This window comes from Strongylocentrotus purpuratus, unplaced genomic scaffold (assembly GCF_000002235.5).
Source record: "Strongylocentrotus purpuratus isolate Spur 01 unplaced genomic scaffold, Spur_5.0 spur5_scaffold_12, whole genome shotgun sequence".
NCBI classification, from domain to species: Eukaryota; Metazoa; Echinodermata; class Echinoidea; order Camarodonta; family Strongylocentrotidae; genus Strongylocentrotus; species Strongylocentrotus purpuratus.
In genome coordinates this window covers 13,512,792-13,531,736 of record NW_022145597.1, presented here as the reverse complement: position 1 = coordinate 13,531,736, position 18,945 = coordinate 13,512,792, and the positions used below count along the sequence as shown (strand labels likewise).

The following is an 18,945-nucleotide window of genomic DNA, read 5'->3' as shown; positions in this document are numbered from 1 at the left end:
GGATCGGCAAGGCTCGGGGGGCTCAAGTCCCCAACCCCCTCACTTTAAAAAGAAAGAATGTTGAAGAGAAATAGAATGAAAGACAGAAAGATAGTGCCTGCCAGAGTCACAAATGAGGAATCAAAATATGCTCATCTGACCGTAATTAAATGCCTAAAACCCCCGAGTTTACGGGGGCTCTGCCTCCTAGACCACGCCAGGGGCCCGAAGGCGGGCCCCTGTATGCTTGTCTGACTGTAATTAAATGTTTTTTTTTTTTCCTCAACCACACCCTCCTTGAGTAAAAAAAAAACAAGAGAGGAATCGGGGGGGGGGGGGGGCAATGGCATCTAACATTCTTCCCCTTTTGAGTAAGAAAATTTGGAAAAATACAGAAAATAAGGGGAAAATCGGAAAGAAAAAAGAGAATGGGGAAAAAAATCTTTAAAAAATGGAAACCGACTTCAATTAGGTAATTATCAGGCCTAGTGATAATACTGTGTAGTATACTAATGTAGTACAATTATTAGTTTTATCATCTTCCATATCAGGCACTCATATTTCCACAATAATATTTCTGACCCTAGGACAAAAACCAATTCTCTCCTTTTTTCTCACAATTAATAGCTCATTTATTTTTCACATTGACAGACATTGCATTATAAAGCAGATAGGAAAATGATCAGAATTATGAACTACCCTTAGATGCATAAAAATAGTAAATATTCATAAATAAGACACATCGACAGAAATGATTCATATTGAGAAAAAAAAACAATGCAGGTAATAAAAGGGGAGGGGGTGGGGATATCTCACATGCTTTTGAAGCTCATTGAAGGTTACACTGAGTCAATTCTCAACAACTAAACATAGAAATGTTGCAATTACGTTGTCAAGACACTAACAATGTTGCTCATTCCTTACTAAATGAGGACTAAAAATTAGGTGGGACATTGTCATGCTGTCAAGGTCAACATACAATTTTCTATTTAAAAAAAAAACAATTAAAAAAAGAAATTTTTAATGGTAATCTTGGGTTGTGATAATGACATCAAATTTATTCTCAAGGCATTAAAAAAAACTTAGACTGAACTTTCAGGACTTCAAATAATGATATTTACCAAACAATTTTGGTCTAAAATTTATATCTGAGTAACTTATACTTGAGTTGTATTGGGAAAGAAAGAAAAATATTAAAGAGAAATCCGATTAAGCAAGGTGTCCTGTTATATGCTCAAATGTTAGTTGCACATATCCTTTGTTAGTGAGAGTAATTACAAGTTCAGAGCAATTAAACGAACAAAAAATGTTGATATACTTAGCTGGCAAAAAAACAAATAAAATTTGAGAAAACCAATGCAGAATAAACTTCTTATAAGCAAGCAAATTTCTCTTGAAACACGATTTAATTATCAGAAGTGACGACTAGTTCTAAATGGTATTAATCTTCAACGTTTTTTCAATAAAGGCACGTTTCGTTAGGGCATAGGAATGAAACATAGTGGTTGAAACCCAGCCAAACTTTCAAAGCAAAAATTGGGGATTTCTCAAGGCAAAATCAAGAAAGCTATATTATATCAAAGAATGCTTGTACAGGGAATTCTTCTGGGGGGGGGGGGGGGGTTCAAAATCTAGGGTTCATTTACTACTAACTTTAAATTTATGTTCTGTAATATAAATTACAATGGTGGGTTTACACCTCATTCACATTATTTTCTCCTGTGTCATAACTTTTTTTACATTTAAAAAAAAAACCTTGTGATGAGAAATTAGCGCAACATGTCAAAGAAAATGACATTCTAACAAATTCAATCATTTAAAAAGAAATATATCTTAATATTATACTTTAAAAAAAGCAATTAATTCACTTGGTTAATGTGGGGATACATGTAGATACAAGAGGAATGAAATAAAGCCACTGAACTCATACATAGAATGCCATTGCTGAAAGTGAAATAATGAAAGCATCAATCTAAAATAGACCATTTAGCATTGAAACATAGTATTCAATGCGAACCAACATCAGTGTATATAAATAACAATATTGTATCGCATACAGCAATAGCACTTATGAAGAATTGCAGTGTACCGTAAATATGTTTTCAATTTAATTCTCCTATAAAGCTTTAGTGGATGCTCTTACTCTAAAGTAGAAACACAAGAAATAAATCCCTTTTTTAGTACACATTTTCACAAAACAATTACTACCAAATCTACATAACTTGATTATTTGGCTAAACTAATGGCTATATAATGTTTTTGATAAGATATCTTTTATACATATACATACATGATTCCTAGTGGGTGCAATAAAGCATTCAGCCTTATGAGTATATAACGTGCGCATTTCGGTGCATAGCGTGCAATTAAGAATAGCGTTAATATATTTGTTGCATTGTACATGTACATATTTATATACTAATAATTTTTTTCCTTCTGAACTTCTTCTCTTCTACCTATTAAAGCAATGATATAATTTAATGATTCAAATTTCACATATCTATCTTTCTATGAAATGCCGGGAGTGAAATTTTCTACCCAGACATGAATGAATTCATTGTACTGAAATAAACCTTCATAAAATGACATTTACAAAACAAAAAAAATATCTGCTAAATCAATCGTACACTCTATACAAACCATATTTGTTTAAAGTCGTTGATTCTATAAAGTAACTCTGGTTATTGTGAGATTATTGTCCACAAATAAATCTCATGTTTATCGTTTCATAACTTTCATTCCTTTTCTTCTGAAGAGTAGACAGAGGAAATTTATTCCACCCCCCCCCCCTCCCCCTTTGACTTCAATTAGGCATCATTTGCATAAATCCCAAACTGCTTGCAACGACGTAATTACCGGTATCTACTTTTACAAATTGCATATAGTTCTTATGTGGTATCCAGGAATGATTTTCTCTGCATATGTTCCACATATTCCTCTTTACAAAGTTTGACACATGTTATATCACTTTTCAAAATGACAACAAAAATCAATAATAACTAAAATTAGTTTAACAATAAAATTGAAGATTACTGGTTAGAAAGAGTGGAATAAAGAGCACATGAAAAGAAAAAATGAATGAGGATATAGTCTTATAACGGGAAGAGAGAGAGAGAGAGTAGAGGAGAAGAAAGTGAGAATAAAATTCAAAGCATGATAAAAATATGTGACGCACAAATATTAAGAATACTTTTCAGTTGTTATTTCAATTCAATTGCAAAGTCATTGCAGATTAGTATAACCACATTATCCATTAAGTACAGATGATTATAGCTTGAGCATGACAGATCAACAGAGAAAAAGAGAGAAAATTTGACAACTTTTTTACATAACATATCCATAAAATCAATCTTCATATTCCTTACATTAAAAAAAATGAGTTTGAATCATGTTATTTGGTGATTATAGCATAAAATGAAAATTCCACAATATCACTTCACAACGGTATCAATAAACATATCTGTTTGGAAAGCAGAAATATCGTCTGTTTGGAGCCAGAAGGGTGTTAAACTCCTGTGCTTTAACACAGAGTTAATGCCATTCCGGCTCCGTACATACAATATCATAAATATAGTATCTTAAAACAATGATTGAGGTTGAGGGATGAACAGTAGAATCACTTAATACTCGAAACAGAGAATACAAACATTATTTATATTATGGCAGCAACGTTAGTACCAGTATGTCACAATGATAAGTAGGGCAGGCATGTGTAGATTTAACACCAAAGCACTGATGATGAGCTGCTTGATAATAAAATTACACAAAATATGAGTTCCTTGTGACTCTTATCTCAACTCTTAGCTTAAAAGTACTTGGGGTGATTTTTTTAAGGAGGCGCGATGGTAGAGCGGTGGTATCTTGACCGGGAGGTCCTGGGTTCAAAACCATGTCAATGGGCTCATGCCCTTTGGTAAGGCTTTAATCCTCATTACCAAGTACCTCAGAGAGGACTAAAAAGCCGTCGGTCCCCTGGTTGCTTACTTACAAGCATAATTGCATATACAGTCAAACCTGCTTTAGTGACCACCGGTCTACAAAGACCACATTTTTGGTTATCCTTGAAAATGGTTTCTCATTGAAACATGTACTAAAAGAACCTGTACATAATGACCACCCGTCTGTAAAGACCACTTTTCTTGTCTCCCTTAGGCGTTTGCTATAGACAGGTTTGACTGTACATGCTTTCTTAGTAGTCAGGTAAAGCTATCATCAAACATTGTCACCAAGGCAGAAATATTTGACAAGCATCATTAATATGTTTAACTAATGACAGCACTAAAATCATATTTACTAAATTTAGCTTCATATATTAAAGCCTGTCTGCACTAGTTTGGGCAGGGGGATTAGACCTCCCCACAAGGTCACTGACAGGTGATTATCTTGTCAAATCAGCTCTCAATTAACATAAGAAAAAGGGGATCATGGGGGACCAACAGGCACTGATTATTGTTAGGCATTCTTTGCTATATAGAGGGCGCAAGTAGCTATAAGTAGTGCAGTGGGGCTTTATACCAACTTTAGCCACCAACTCACACTTTTTAGATGAATACAAGCTACTAAAAATTCTATATGACTAATGTAATATATCTAATGCGTGCAGAATGCTACATAAATGTTGAAGGTCTAGATAACAGCTAGTCTACATCAGCCTATTGTGAAATAAATACCGGAAATTCTATATTACAAACTTAAAAATAAAAAGACCCTTTGTCACAGAAAATGCACATGCTTAAAACAACTTAACGTGATACCCTGCTTGGCATATATTGCAAGCACTTTGAAAATAACGACAATATTAAACGTATAAATGGTACTCTTTGCTGTAGCGTATAGATTCACCGATTTTTAAACTTAACAATAAAAGTTTTTACCTCTGCCTCAAATAATGCTGATTTGTTATCAATTGAAAATTAAAAAATCTCATATCTATTCACATTAAAAAAAAAAAATTGTGACTAAATAAAAGTAATGGCTGAGATGATATTATATTATTGATATACATGTATGCTAAAAAAAAGAGTAAAAGAATTAAGCTGAATAACAATCATGGCCTTTCTGGGCCTAAAACATTGTAATTTCTTGTTTCAGACATAAACATGATTCATATAGATCTGTTAATGATTAAATTGTCTAAGTAGAGCCAGAAGGGCGTTAGCTCTGTTTTAAAGTATTTGAGTTAACGCCTTCTGGTTCTAAAAAAAACACAATTCTTCTTTCCATGTTACTTCATTCATGAATGCTGTGATGAAATGACAGAGAAACATGATAAAATATGTTGAGGGGTCAGTGACACAAAGACGTAACTCCATTGTGAGAAAAAGTGGTTTATGTGTCACTAAGCACTTGGTCCTTAAGGAGTTAGGTCTATGTTTCACTAGCCATTGACTTTAATGGGGTGTTGGGTGGAGTTAAGTCTTTTTGTTTCCTGAAAAGCCTACATTTTTCTGAACATTTTGATATCAAATACTCATTTTGGCAAAATATTGAGTAACGCCTTTGTGTCACTGACCCCTCGATGTATGCAAATTAAAATGGTGTGGGATGTCATCATTTACAATGTTCAAAACTGTACAATTGCACATCTGGTAGTTACTGTAAATGTCCTGACTAAATTTGAGCGTGTGTCGTATCATATCATCAATTTTCACTGATTAATTACAGCTATTCAGCCTTTAAATAAACTAAAAACATCTGATAGTCTACCGCTACAGATGTTTAAATATACTATTTTGCCAATATAATTGTATATTACTCTTAATCTAAATCTCATCTTTATAGCAGGCTGTAATTATTCTGAAGTAACTGGTGTCACGTGTGCCTGGGAAGGGAAAAATGTACTGAATCGCTGTAACCCTCGGGTCTCTCCTCTCACATAATACAGCTGTTTGCACATTTCGAAATCAAACTCTCAACAATTAGAACTATGGTATCAGCAATGTAGGGAGATGTAAAGGTGAAAGTGAAGATACCGCAGTGTTTTCTATCTTGAAATATCTAAGAAATTGCATCATTCATGTTGATAGTCTCACATCATCTCGTACTTATTGGCATTAATCATTTTAGCAAGGCAGCATGATAGCACGATTCCAATTAACTGTAAAAGAAAGAAAAAGGGAAGAAAAAAAGGCAATTGTTATAGAGTTTTCTCATCTTACTGCAGTATTAAAGTATATGAACCCTGTCCATATTGTTAATATTCCCTTATGACCTTTGACCTCATTTTACCCAACACTCCACAATTCTATCTTCAAAATAATATTGATTATTACCTATACAAGGCATTTTAGCTGCTAAATAAAAAGTCGTATTTTGCACGCTGCTCCGAATATGAAGCCGAAGAGGTGAATATTTGCCATATACCACTGTACTAAATCAGAGGGCAATATTGAGCCATATTCCACTCTGTCTTGTCAGTGCGCTTTACGCACAGTATTGTGTAGGCGTTAAAGTGTACGCGCGGTAACAATCATTGTTACGTCACAATTACACACAGTAACAATCATTGTTACATCACAATTACACACAGTAACAGTCATTGTTATGTCACAATTACACACCTGCCTGAATAACCTGAAATCAGATGGACCGGCAAACAGACGGTAAAAATCAAGCTCGATACCAAAGTTGTATATAGGTCCCTATCCATAATTTGCTTAAAAATGCCTTGTTTAGGTAATAATAATTATATTGACAGGGCTTCTTTCGGGGTACATCAGAAATATTGACCGCGCTAAGACCATATTGCCCTCGTCTTCCACTCAGGGCAATATGATCTTAGCTTGGTCAATATACCTGATATACCCCTCAAGCCCAGTCAATATAATATAAATATTGCACGTGTCTGTCAAGTCTTACAACCAGTCTGTAATTGTCTACTTAAACATCTGTCCAGTCTGCCTGTTTGTCCTTCTCTATCATAATATCTGTCTGCTTGTCCATTAAACATTTTGTATTTCTTTTTTTGAGTCTGTCTGTCTGTCTACATGTCTGTCAGCTTGTTTTCCTGTCAGTTCATTTTTCTGGCCATCAATCTTTTTGTCTATGTCTGTTTGTCTTTGTCTGTCCATCTGTCTGCTATATCATCCTCCAGAGTACTTTTCAACTATCTCAGTCTGTCTGTTCGCCCGTTTGCGGGTCTATACCTATCTCTCTACTTGTCTACAATATGTCTGTCTCTCTTTGTCTGTCCATCTTTTTATCTGTCAGTCTGTCTGCTACGTCATCCTCCCAAGTACTTTTCAACTATCTCAGTCCCTCTGTTTGTTTGCCTGTCTGTGAGTCTATATGCCTGTTGGTAGAATGGCCTTCCTGAATATCTGATTATGTCTTTGCCTTTTCCTGTCTCTGTATCGATCCATCTTTTTGTCTGCCCTTCTGCCTGTCTGTCAGCATATGTCTGTCTGTCTTTCTGCCCATTACTCTTCTTGACTGTCTGGTTGCCTGTATGACTGAATGTCAGTATGCCAGTCTGTCTGCTTTATTTTTCTATCATCTCCCTGTTTGTCTGTTTTTTTTATTTTATGTCTGTATGTCTGTCCATCACTATTCATGACTGCCTAATTGTCTGTGTGACTGTATGTCAGTACGCCAGTCTGTCTGCTTTATTTGTCTATCATCTCCCTGTCTGTATGTTTGTTTTATTTACTGTCTGTCTGTCTGTCTGCTTTTCTATCTTTCTTATTAAAGAATTTATCCTCACCTGGAAAGCTCCAAAGGCTAGAGCACTACCAGCGATGATGCCCATCTTACTGGTAAGGAATGATGTCACTTTAGCTGAACAACCCTGCAAAAAAGAGGAGAGAGGGGAAGATAGGGAAGAGATGAGAAAGGTATATGAAAGGTATACATGTGCTGGTGGAACTTGGGAGGGGGGGGGCACAACCAGCCTTGCACATACATCTTCTTTTTAAAAAAACCCTCGTGCATTACTGAAGTACTCACAAAATTCAGAGTAGGATAGAATACCGGTATACAATTATGATAACCTTTTATTTGTTTGATAGCTAAAGATTTTTTGTTCTAGCTGTGGTTGTTTGTAAATTATGCCCCCACTTTTTTTAATACTTTTTTTTCAAATAAAAAATATGAATACGCACACAGATTTCGCAGTGATTTGTACATCAATCCTCACATGCAAGTTATGTAAATTTTGTTTTTTTTTAAATTTTTTTATTTAAAAAAAATAAATAATAATAATGAAATTTGTATCAACAAGTTATTGCTGAATTCCCTACAAGCTTTCCATCTATAACATTCTATAATGCAATAAAGATATGCACATAGATTTTTCAAGGATTTGTAAATCTCGTTACGCATGCAAGTAATGTAAATGTTGATATTTAAAACAAAATTCCCTACAAGATTTCCAATTAACGAATAGTATTCTGGACTATTACAAAAATATGTAAACGCAATCTGTTGTGATTTTCTTACATCTCTCTCCACAGGCTAGTTACCGGTATTTAAATTTTGGGATTTTGAGATTTAAAAAAGAAGAAAAATCTGCCAAGTTGTTGCATAACCCCCAACAAGATTTCAATCAATTATGTCCAAGATATGCACACACAGCTTGCAATGATCTACACCCATGCAAGGCATATAAATGTTGACGTTTTAAAACGAAAATAATTACCAAAGTGAACACCACTTGCGGATGCTATATCCCATACACAAACGTAAACAACCTACCTCATCAAATATATATAGCGTTCCATTGTTGCTTATCTGGACGCCATCCTTCTCTGTGGCATCGTCGCAGACCTGGGCGTCGACGGTCTTATTACAACAGCTTACGGGTACAGTGTCGGTGTGTTCCTGGGACCAAATGTCTGCATGGAGCCATTCTGAGTAGTTTGTACCACCACAGCAGAAAAGCTTCATGGAGTAAAAAAAGAAGAAGGAATTTAATACCACACACAGAAAGAAAGAAAAAGACTTAACACTCACTTATAATACCAAAACTGGTTTTGATTTTCAGCTTACCATAAAGTGGGGTCATGGTTTAGTGGTTCATTCACTAGACTTTCAATCACAAGGTTAAGGGTTCGAATCCCAGCCTGGCACCAACACCCCTTAGCAAGACAGTGATCTACGTTTACCACATTCCATCTAGGTGTTTATAGGTAGATGATATAATTGAGCATTAGTTGCTTTGGCAAAAGAATTATTATTAGCAAAATTACAGTAATTTGTGTTACCACATTTGAATTTTGCAACTGACTGTTTTATTCACCCCATTTGTTGAGTACAAAATGATGGCTTCGATTTTCACTCATAGAGAGAGAAGCACAGCGTCTTTTGATCTGAAATTTTGAACGCACTTTCAAAAACTTATTTTGCCGCTATAGATACATTTTGAGATTTTGCCCATCCCTGATAGGGGCTTTGAGTATTAAAGGGAAATCCAACCCAAGTAGACAACTACTCTAAAAGAAAGCAGAAAAATCAGATAAGCAAACTGATGAAAGTTTCAATTAAATCTGACTACCGTAGATATAAGAAAGTTATGAATTTTTGAAAATTGTAATCACTATATGTATGGTCACTTCAAATTGGCTGAAGCGGTAGAGACAATGTGATGTACACTGTAGTGTTTGACTACTTTCCCATCTGTTCCAACATATAAAATGACTCGGGATGGTCTATTCTTTTTAGATTACCTATAATAATATGCTATCTATAATATATTTTGAGTAGTGCGGCAAGGGATAAGGAACTTACGAGAAAAACAGAAATTAGTGATATTTTTGTACACGGCTAATAGGAGAGTTATCCAAGTCCTACGTCACAATCTACTGACCGATCCACACATAGACTTAGTGATCTCATATTTCAAACATTCAAAACTTCCTTACTATTGGTCTGATTCATTTCAAACTTTTGCCATTCTGTTTCTGTTATTTTTTTGCTTTCATACAAATCAACTTAGAACAAGGGTTAGATTGCCCTTTAAGGATAGACTCGATGTTCCCGGAGCGATCCAACTTTACTTACAGTTTCTTGAAGATTATCCACATATTTGTCAAGTCCGTCTGAAGTGGCTGCCCCGTAGTCATCAATATGAGTTTCAAGGCCAGTCTTGAAACTTGATGTAAGCTGGATCAAAATTAAGAACAAAATGATTATGAGTTCACATTGACAGACAAAAATAAGGAGGAAAAAAAGAGATTACAAGCAGCACGACTCCTACAATTTTTTGTTTTTTGTTTGCAGTTTGGGACCGGAATTCCCTTATTTCATATTACTCCATAGTAGTATATCTCGGAAAAATAATTGGTTTATAATAATAATAATAATAATATAAATTTATAAAGTGCAGACAATATGCAAATATATTTTACTGGACTGCAAGAGCTCCTGATGTGCTAAAAATCTACAACAAAATTTAAATGAAAAGATTTGCTTTCAGCTTTGATTTAAAAGTACTTAACAATGGTGATTTCCTAATTATTAATAGTAAGTTATTCCACAGTTATTAAATGATCAATAAATATTTACCGGTACATACATTTTAGCCATGACACCGTATATTTCCTTTTTTAACACTGTAAATCAGGATAAACACAACTGCTACTGGTACTCTAAAACACAAAGACCTCTACCTTCATCAAACTAATCAATTCCATATCAATTTCCCGGTACTTACTCCTTTTTCAAATATAAATCCAGCGATTCCACAAGCGAATAGAGCAATGAAGACCACAAATACCATCACAGTGTACTGCAAAGAAAAAAAATAGTATTCATGTTAGAGAAAATTAAACCTGAGCAAAAATGAAGCACATTAGTTAAGAATTAGAACTAGATGGAATTTTGACTGCGCGCAGTCGAAAATGATGCCTCCGCCATAGAGCAATTTAAACAAGTTTGGAGTTTAAATCTCCAGTGGTTCTTGAGATATCATGATAACAATCTCAATGTATGGAATTTCATAAGTTGACCTCTGTGACCCTTGACCTTTGACCTACGTGCTCCAAAATCTAATCAGATTGTCTTTCTATGGTGATACACACTATCATTAAGTTTGAAGTTTAAATCTCCAGTGGTTCTTGAGATATTATGATATGGTGATACATACTATCATTAAGTTTGAAGTGAAAATTCTCCAGTGGTTCTTGAGATATCGCGATAACGATCTCAATGTATGGAATTTCATAAGTTGACCTCTGTGACCCTTGACCTTTGACCTACGTGCTCCAAAATCTAATCAGATTGTCTTCCTATGGTGATACACACTATCATTAAGTTTGAAGTTAAAATCTCCAGTGGTTCTTGAGATATTATGATAACAATCTCAATGTATGGAATTTCATAAGTTGACCTCTGTGACCCTTGACCTTTGACCTACGTGCTCCAAAATCTAATCAGATCGTCTTCCTATGGTGATACATACTATCCTTAAGTTTGAAGTTTTTACATCTCCAGTGGTTCTTGAGATATCATGATAACAATCTCAATGTATGGAATTTCATAAGTTGACCTCTATGACCCTTGACCTTTGACCTACATGCTCCAAAATGTAATCAGATTGTTTTCCTATAGTGATACACACTATCACTAAGTTTGAAGTTTAAATCTACAGTGGTTCTTGAGATATCATGATAACAATCTCAATGTATGGAATTTCATAAGTTGACCTCTGTGACCCTTGACCTTTGACATACGTGCTCCAAAATCTAATCAGATCGTCTTCCTATGGTGATACATACTATCCTTAAGTTTGAAGTTTAAATCTCAAATGGTTCTTGAGATATCGCGCTAACAAACTCAATACAAGGAATTTCATAAGTTGACCTCTGTGACCTGTGACCTTTGACCTACGTACTCCAAAATCTAATCAGATCGTCTTCCTATGGTGATAAATACTATTCCAGAGTCTTAAGTTTAAATCTTAAATGGTTCTTGAGATATTGTGATAACGGTCAAACGGGACGGACGTACGGATGGACAACCTGAAAACATGATGCCTCCGGCACCACCTTCGGTGGCGGAGGCATAAAAATAGCAATACAGTGTACACATATTTGAATGAAGGCTGAGATTATGGTTTACAAAATTGAAAAATCAGCTTTCATACGAAGTAAAGGCCAAAAGAAAATGATACATCTGTAGCACAACAAAGATTTATTTTTTAAAAATAGGGCAAATGTATATTCTGTTCCAGTATCAGTCCCTTAACAACTGTAATAAAGTTTAAAGTAACTTCTTTTCCAAATTACAAAATGCAGATTTAGGGGGGGGGGGGGGGAGAGGTTTCCATTTTCTAAAATTTATGTGAAAAGGAGATGTTCATAGAATATTGTCTCTAAAAATGGGAGATATCTGAAAAATTGATAAGATAGGAAATTGACATGAATATAATTTTCCACGGGTTGAAGCAGTGTAACTTGTAACACTGCTTCAACCCGTGGAAAATTATATTCATGTTTTGTGGTTATACTAGCACGACTAATGAAATATTCAGTCTCAAGGATGATCATTTTACAATGCATATCCATGATTGTATTTCAGCATCACTTCACTGATACCTATAAATAGTAATAAGGACGTCTTCTATGTGCTGGATCTACCAGCTGATGCGCTCATACCACACACATGTGCATGGATACAGCAAACAACCTATAAATTATGCATTTACATTAGTAAATATGAAACAAGCGCCTACAAAGTCATCATCTTATCCTTTCTATTTAACAAATAAGAATACGCTTGTCGAAGTAAAATACGTTGACCCGCACGGGGCGCAAACAGAAAGGTGTCCTTTCTTTCTAGTTAAAATGCAATCTACAAGAGGGGGCCTTGGGCTAAACATTCAATCCATTTCTATGCTAATCTGACACTGTCTAAAGGATTGGATGGGTTGCTATGGCAACAGCTGTCTGACTGCCTGCATCCTGTTCGATGGCTAGTCAACTGTGGTGTGGTCGGTTAGTCTGCAAGCGCAGACTCTCATTTGACACTCAAACACAATCCAAGAAAGTCTGGAGCAGAGCTCAACTCCGTTTGTCCCTGGTTGCGCCAGGAGCAGCTACAGTACAGGGCCTGTTGACTGAGGTCTCTGTTTAGTCTCCTCGATTCAGACCCTCTGTTCAAAATGCATGACAAGTGACAACCAGGGGAAAAAATACACGGGGGCTTGGGGCAAATTTGCCCCTGAAATGCCAAAAAAGCCCCCAAAAGTCATAAAAGAGCCCCCCAAAAAAATTGTATGGAGTTCAATGCAACAGAAATTAAAGAGTGTTATTTTCATGCAAGTAAGCTTGAAAAGTAGCCCCCGAAATGTTTTTAATTTTTTTTTCCCCTGATGACAACGAACAAAGGTTTGTACCTGCAAACTAGTGCTAAAGGCGGTAAGGTTGGTTGCTGTGTGGGAGGAATAGATGATGAGGATATCGGCAAGAGCAAGGCCTTGATTTACAGATGAAAGGCAGTGGGGTAGGTGGGTGGGTGGGTGGATAATGCTGCATATAGTAAGTAACCTACGGTGTAGCGATCCTAGCTAGCTAGACGTAGCTTGAAACCTGCTACTATCCTCACCACTGAGTAGAGTACTATTCACCACAATAAAGTAATACAAGTAGGCATAATATGTACACTATTCTTTGCATTTCTTCAAGAATATTTTTTTCTTCAGTAGTAGGTGTCGATGTATAACTGTATTTATATATGTCTGTTTGTATTTGTGTCTTTTGTTATATATTTTTTAGAAATAGTATAACTTCTAGGAAATACCATTAACAAATTTATACAGAGCGAATTGGAGAAGAGCTTGCAAGAAACGTTAGTGTTGCCAACTCATGTTTCACTGATGATTACTTCAAACATCCATAACTTTCCTACTTCTAATGGTATTTTGCTCAAACTTTCACAAATTTGTTTCCCTCATTTTTCTGCTTTTATTAATGCCAGCAAATTATCAGGGTGGACATCCCCTTTAAAGGGATCCGATAACTTTGTCTTAGATCCTTTAATTAGCTCATGCTGCAATGAAAATTATAAACCTTTAGGTCAGTCATGAACCCCATGTCTTTTAATACAAGCCGATCGCCTGTCTGATTATCAAGATATTTATGATTGAAAATTGAAATCAAATTTTGCGTTTGCCAAACGGTTTTCATAACACTACAGTCTATTGGGGAAAACGAGTATGGTAAAACCGGTCACTCAAAGGTTTTTACTTTTTTGAGGCACTTCTTGATCCTTTTGAAGCGCAATTGTTTTAGGGCTTCAATATAACACCATATCACAGACACTGATAACACGTAGGGCCGAGCATCTCAGATTTAACATTGTTAAACGATCCCTTTGACAATCCTTCATGGTACATTGTTTTGTAAAGCATTTCACTAGTAAACCACATCTATATCCATAGCTACAGTAAGCACCGCTGCTGTCAAAACTATAATGATGAATGTGTGCGGGAAAACTCCTTTCCTCCAAATGCTATTCATGATCATGAATTTTAAATTCAGTTGCATTGATCTCTTGGGAGTTACATGTAGGCACAGTTCTGTTTTTCTCCAGACTCTCTAATTGCATTACCTGTTTTTAATGTTTCCGCATGTTTTGACAATGTGTTCCGATAAGAAAGATGTCTGCCTCCAAACGAAAATCAATTCCATACTCAATGTCTCTTACTACATCTCCTCTCTGAAGACCTGAAGGGGCATTAGCTCTGCTTAAAATAATAATGATGGGGAGATATCTAGACAGACTCATTTATTTGGGTTTTTATAACTTTCCTTTTTCCAATATTGTTTAATATTTTAATGTACGTATGTATATTCTAGTGAAAGATTTTGCATGTTATTTACAGTACTATTTGCAAATGTATGTGTTCTTGTAATGTGATTTTTATGGAAATGAATAAACTAAATTGAATTGAAAATTAATAATGCCCTTCTTGCTAAAACAAAGATCTACCGGTATATGTATGTATATATGTTGTGCTCTGGATCTGTTCTCCCTTCTTCCTTTTTCCTCCTTCCCCTCGTCCTCTCTTTCTCCTTTCTCTTCCTGACCCTTTCATTTCTCCATCTTCAAATTCTCTCACTCCTCTGTCATTTGATTTCCCCTCTCTCCCTCCTTTCCCCACGCATGTACACTGTGCATCAAGCAAGAACCTCTGACTGAGATATTTGATTAAATCTGTGTTCACTACTTCTTCTGTCTCTCTCATTTCTCCAATCTCCATACTATCTCCCCCCCCCCTCCCTCCCCCCTCCCCCAACCCATTACCAGCCCGATTTATGTAGAGGTGCATAATGCGAAGATCAAACACTTAGCTTCCTCTCCTCCGAGGTTATCCTCACTTCTCATTCAATTTGGACTAGTTCTCCAAACATGTAAATGCATTTACCCAGGAGCACAACCTGCTCATGCCCCCCTTTTTGAAACCCATGAGGCATATAAAGTACACCCCCCCCCCCCCAAGTTGCCCCCCCCCCCCACAAAGCTCCAAATTAAATATTTAAAAATGCCTCTTTTTTGCAGGGGGAGGAGGGGGTTTGTCAGAGAATTTCAGACTAAAATACCACCCAAAAAGGGATGAATCTAGAAAACAAATTTTTTAGTAGTTGCTTGCTTGGTTGTCAGAAAGTGAATTGTGCCCCTTCTTTTATTTAAATCCTGGATCCATCCATGCATGTATCTGTTCAGTATTTGTACAGCAGGTTATACAGAAAAGGCAGACAGGAATGCCACTCCTCGTTGCATGCGTATGTGGTATTCTTAATAAGCAACTCAGTCACATATTTGCTGGTGGAATTTTCATCAAATAATGTAGCATTCATTTTATAGAGATTGGCAGGGGGGGGGGGGCTTTTTTATAGGGGCTCAAGAGTCAAGTATTAGAGTTCCTCTCCACTTTTTAAAGGGCTATCCAACCTTTTTGATAAGTTCATTTGAATGGAAGCAGTGGCATATTTATAAAGATGAATAGTGAAATTGGTTGGCTTTCCTGTACAGTAATTTGCTATCAAGGTTGGATCTGTGGGACTACATGAAATTTGTATCCTTAACATGATTTTCAAATATATAAACATTCTTCAAATCCCTACAAGAAACTTAAGTTTTAATCTTTTATCTCTAATTTGTCCCTATTGTAGTTCTTCTTTCTCTGAGATGGTTTTGTACTAAATGCTTTCTTTAAACCATCCAAAGGTGGATGCATTCAACATGTTACTTACAAATGTAACTTTCTAAACACACATACATGTATTCCACCGTTTGTGTTCTCTGTTCTCTTATCATTATTTATTAATTCATTTAATTTTTAATGATTTTTGGGGGGATTTTTTTTTGGGGGGGGGGGGGGGAGTGTGGGTTCTTTATCATTTCTCTGTTGGTTCAATTTTTTGAATTTTATTTCTTTTCCTCAATCATGTTTTCTTTCCTTCTTTCCTTCCTTATTTCTCTCTTTCTTTCTTTGTTTTTTTTTTCCTTTCCTTCATGGTGGAGGGGGAGGAGGGGGCATATCATTTTATTTACGGATTGGACCAAGGTTTCTCTCCGTCTGAACACTTTGACATCAATAACCTTTTTAGTAGCTACATGTACATGAATGTTCACATGGCACTGCTGTAGGTTTAAACTGCCAGTTTGCGAATCCTCAAAGGTTTTAACCCAACGATGAGGGTTCACACTGCATCAAAACAATGACACCTTGAGGTTTCAAACTACAGGCCGGGCAAGCACACCAAGCTAGCCCCACCCCCAACTACTCATATTTTTTGCATTAACCATAATATCACTTCATGGTTTAAAAATTAGAGTGAACATCAGGTTTCCAAAACAAGTGTGTCCAGATGTCCACAAACTAAACTTTATAGACTGTAGTATGAACATACACCTACATGTAGCTTTCTCGTGAAGAAGCCTGCCTTGGCTTTGATCATAATGAAATAAACAGCCGTAGTTTCTTATGAGCACTCCAGAAGGAGGAAGAAAGGGGGGCCCCCACTAACAAGGACTACGTGTCATGCAGAGTTTGAGGTGGACTGACTGATGTCAATAACCTTCACCAGTTTATCAGAAGAAAGGGGAAGGAGGCGGCTAAGGGGGGGGGGGGGGGGAGGGAGGAAGTTATGAGATCTTTCCTGTTATGTTATACCAGGGATATGTGAGTTAAATGGATATTCCGTCTCGAAAGAATTTCCCGAGGGAAAGATATTCAAGATTAACTTGGCTTAACAACAAGTAATTTAACCCTCTTCAGCCATCAAATCCATCAACAGCCGCCCTTATCAGACCACAGATGCCCTCTGGCAATCCAAATGTTACGAAATGTTACGCAACACGGTCTGCTTCCCTAAGCTCTACAAACACTTGGTCGTAAAAAAAAGGCTTTGAAGCCATGCGAGTCACCGAGAAAATGACGTCATACTCATGGAAGATGTATATAGCTATAACATATAAAATACAAAAATCGACAACTTATGGCACAATACAACCTTCTATTGGTTATCAAATGCTTTCGCTGTGCTCGGATAACTCTACTGAAGACGTAGCCATCTGAACCAGCGAAATCGACCAAGGAAATCGTGAGTTAGAGCGAATGCAAGTTTCTCATCATCATCGTGTTCTCTTCTAATTATTGACATTTTCCGAAAGTTTCCGAAATTTTTACATAGCTAGGAAGGTAGTCCATAAGTTTATCTCTTAAAATAACTAAATGAAATTGTGTTGTATATTTGCGCATTTGGTTTAATGAGGGTTAGAAGTTGTCAATTCATCACCACTTTTCACCCCGAGTACGGGCAGGCGACGCGCAAGCCGCCGTGCTCGCTGGGCTGTACATGCTGCATGTTGTGGGAGGAAACACACATACACCTGTAGCTGCATTACTACCCTGGCCGTATATTAAAAATTGTGCTATTGATTCTCAACATTTCAAACACCACTGTACAAAACTCAACTGATTTCACTCAAAGTCAGTACTTTAGTGACGATTGATGACACCTAAAGAGCATTAAAATACAATTTGTTAAACTTTCCGATGTTAGAAAGAATAATTTAAAAATTAAAATCGTGAGTCTACTGTCAAACTTGCCGATCAACCGCATCGGTATAATTATGTGCATTTGTATGTCGTGAGTGTATTGACTATTCATGTATTCAAATGCTGCCTATTTACACGTACTGCAGTGCTAGTAGTCAATACGCATCAACTATCTATGTTTTGCTGGAGTGGCCTACGCATTCACGATGAAACCATTTAACCATACGTTCTGGTTTGCTGCAACGATTAAGATTTTCCGTTGATGGAATTTCACACGTGCATATTAAACTTGTGTTGGTCTCCAACTTCCCATAAATTAAATCTTCCTCAAACCAGTCAGAAAGTCTAAATCGTCGCCTAGCAAATACTCATCCCTACTGTATGCCGCCATTTTTGTTGATAGCAGCCGATGTGTATTTCCAACAATGCATTTCGCGAGCCCTATGTCACTTAGTTTCGGGAGTGAGATTTACAAGCTGTGCGGTCCGGGAGGGGGATTAAGGGGATTATGATAGGGGAAAAAAAGACTCTCGGTGCCTCGCAGTTCTTCAAAGGGCTCTCTTAGATGGGGTATCCATTTAAACTCACATATCCCTGGTTATACATGTAGCTGCAATTAATTAATAACTCAAGCAAGCAGGCCCGTGCAGTGCGTCGACTTGTTGCAAGATCTACATGAGAAAATTTTGATAGCGATAAAAAGAGAGGAAGAAGAAAAAAAACATTGCCAATTTGATGAAAATCTGATCAATCTAGCGCTCACAGATCCCTGTTACATGTATGTTATACACACATGTAGCTACAATTAATTAATAACTCAAGCAAGCAGGCCGTGCAGTGAGTCTACTTGTTGCAAGATCTACACTAGAAATTTTTGATAGCGATAAAAAGTGGGAAAAAACAACATTGCCAATTTGATGAAAATCTAATCAATTTAGGGCTTACAGATCCCAGTCCTGAAGGGT

The 18,945-nt window shown here is 36.4% G+C and overlaps 1 protein-coding gene across 1 annotated transcript in view; it reads right to left on the bottom strand.

The window, feature by feature from the left end:
* Nucleotides 1–4,446: 4,446 nt before the first annotated feature.
* Nucleotides 4,447–18,945, bottom strand: part of LOC100891946 (tetraspanin-6) — a 44,686-nt gene continuing 30,187 nt past the window's right edge. The window contains exons 3-7 of the mRNA XM_030981856.1: nt 10,628–10,702; nt 9,976–10,077; nt 8,671–8,856; nt 7,682–7,765; nt 4,447–6,076 (exon numbers count right to left, since the gene is read on the bottom strand). Coding sequence (XP_030837716.1) covers nt 6,008–6,076; nt 7,682–7,765; nt 8,671–8,856; nt 9,976–10,077; nt 10,628–10,702 — 516 coding nt within the window. The 3' untranslated portion in view covers nt 4,447–6,007. The remainder of the gene's footprint in view (nt 6,077–7,681; nt 7,766–8,670; nt 8,857–9,975; nt 10,078–10,627; nt 10,703–18,945) is intronic.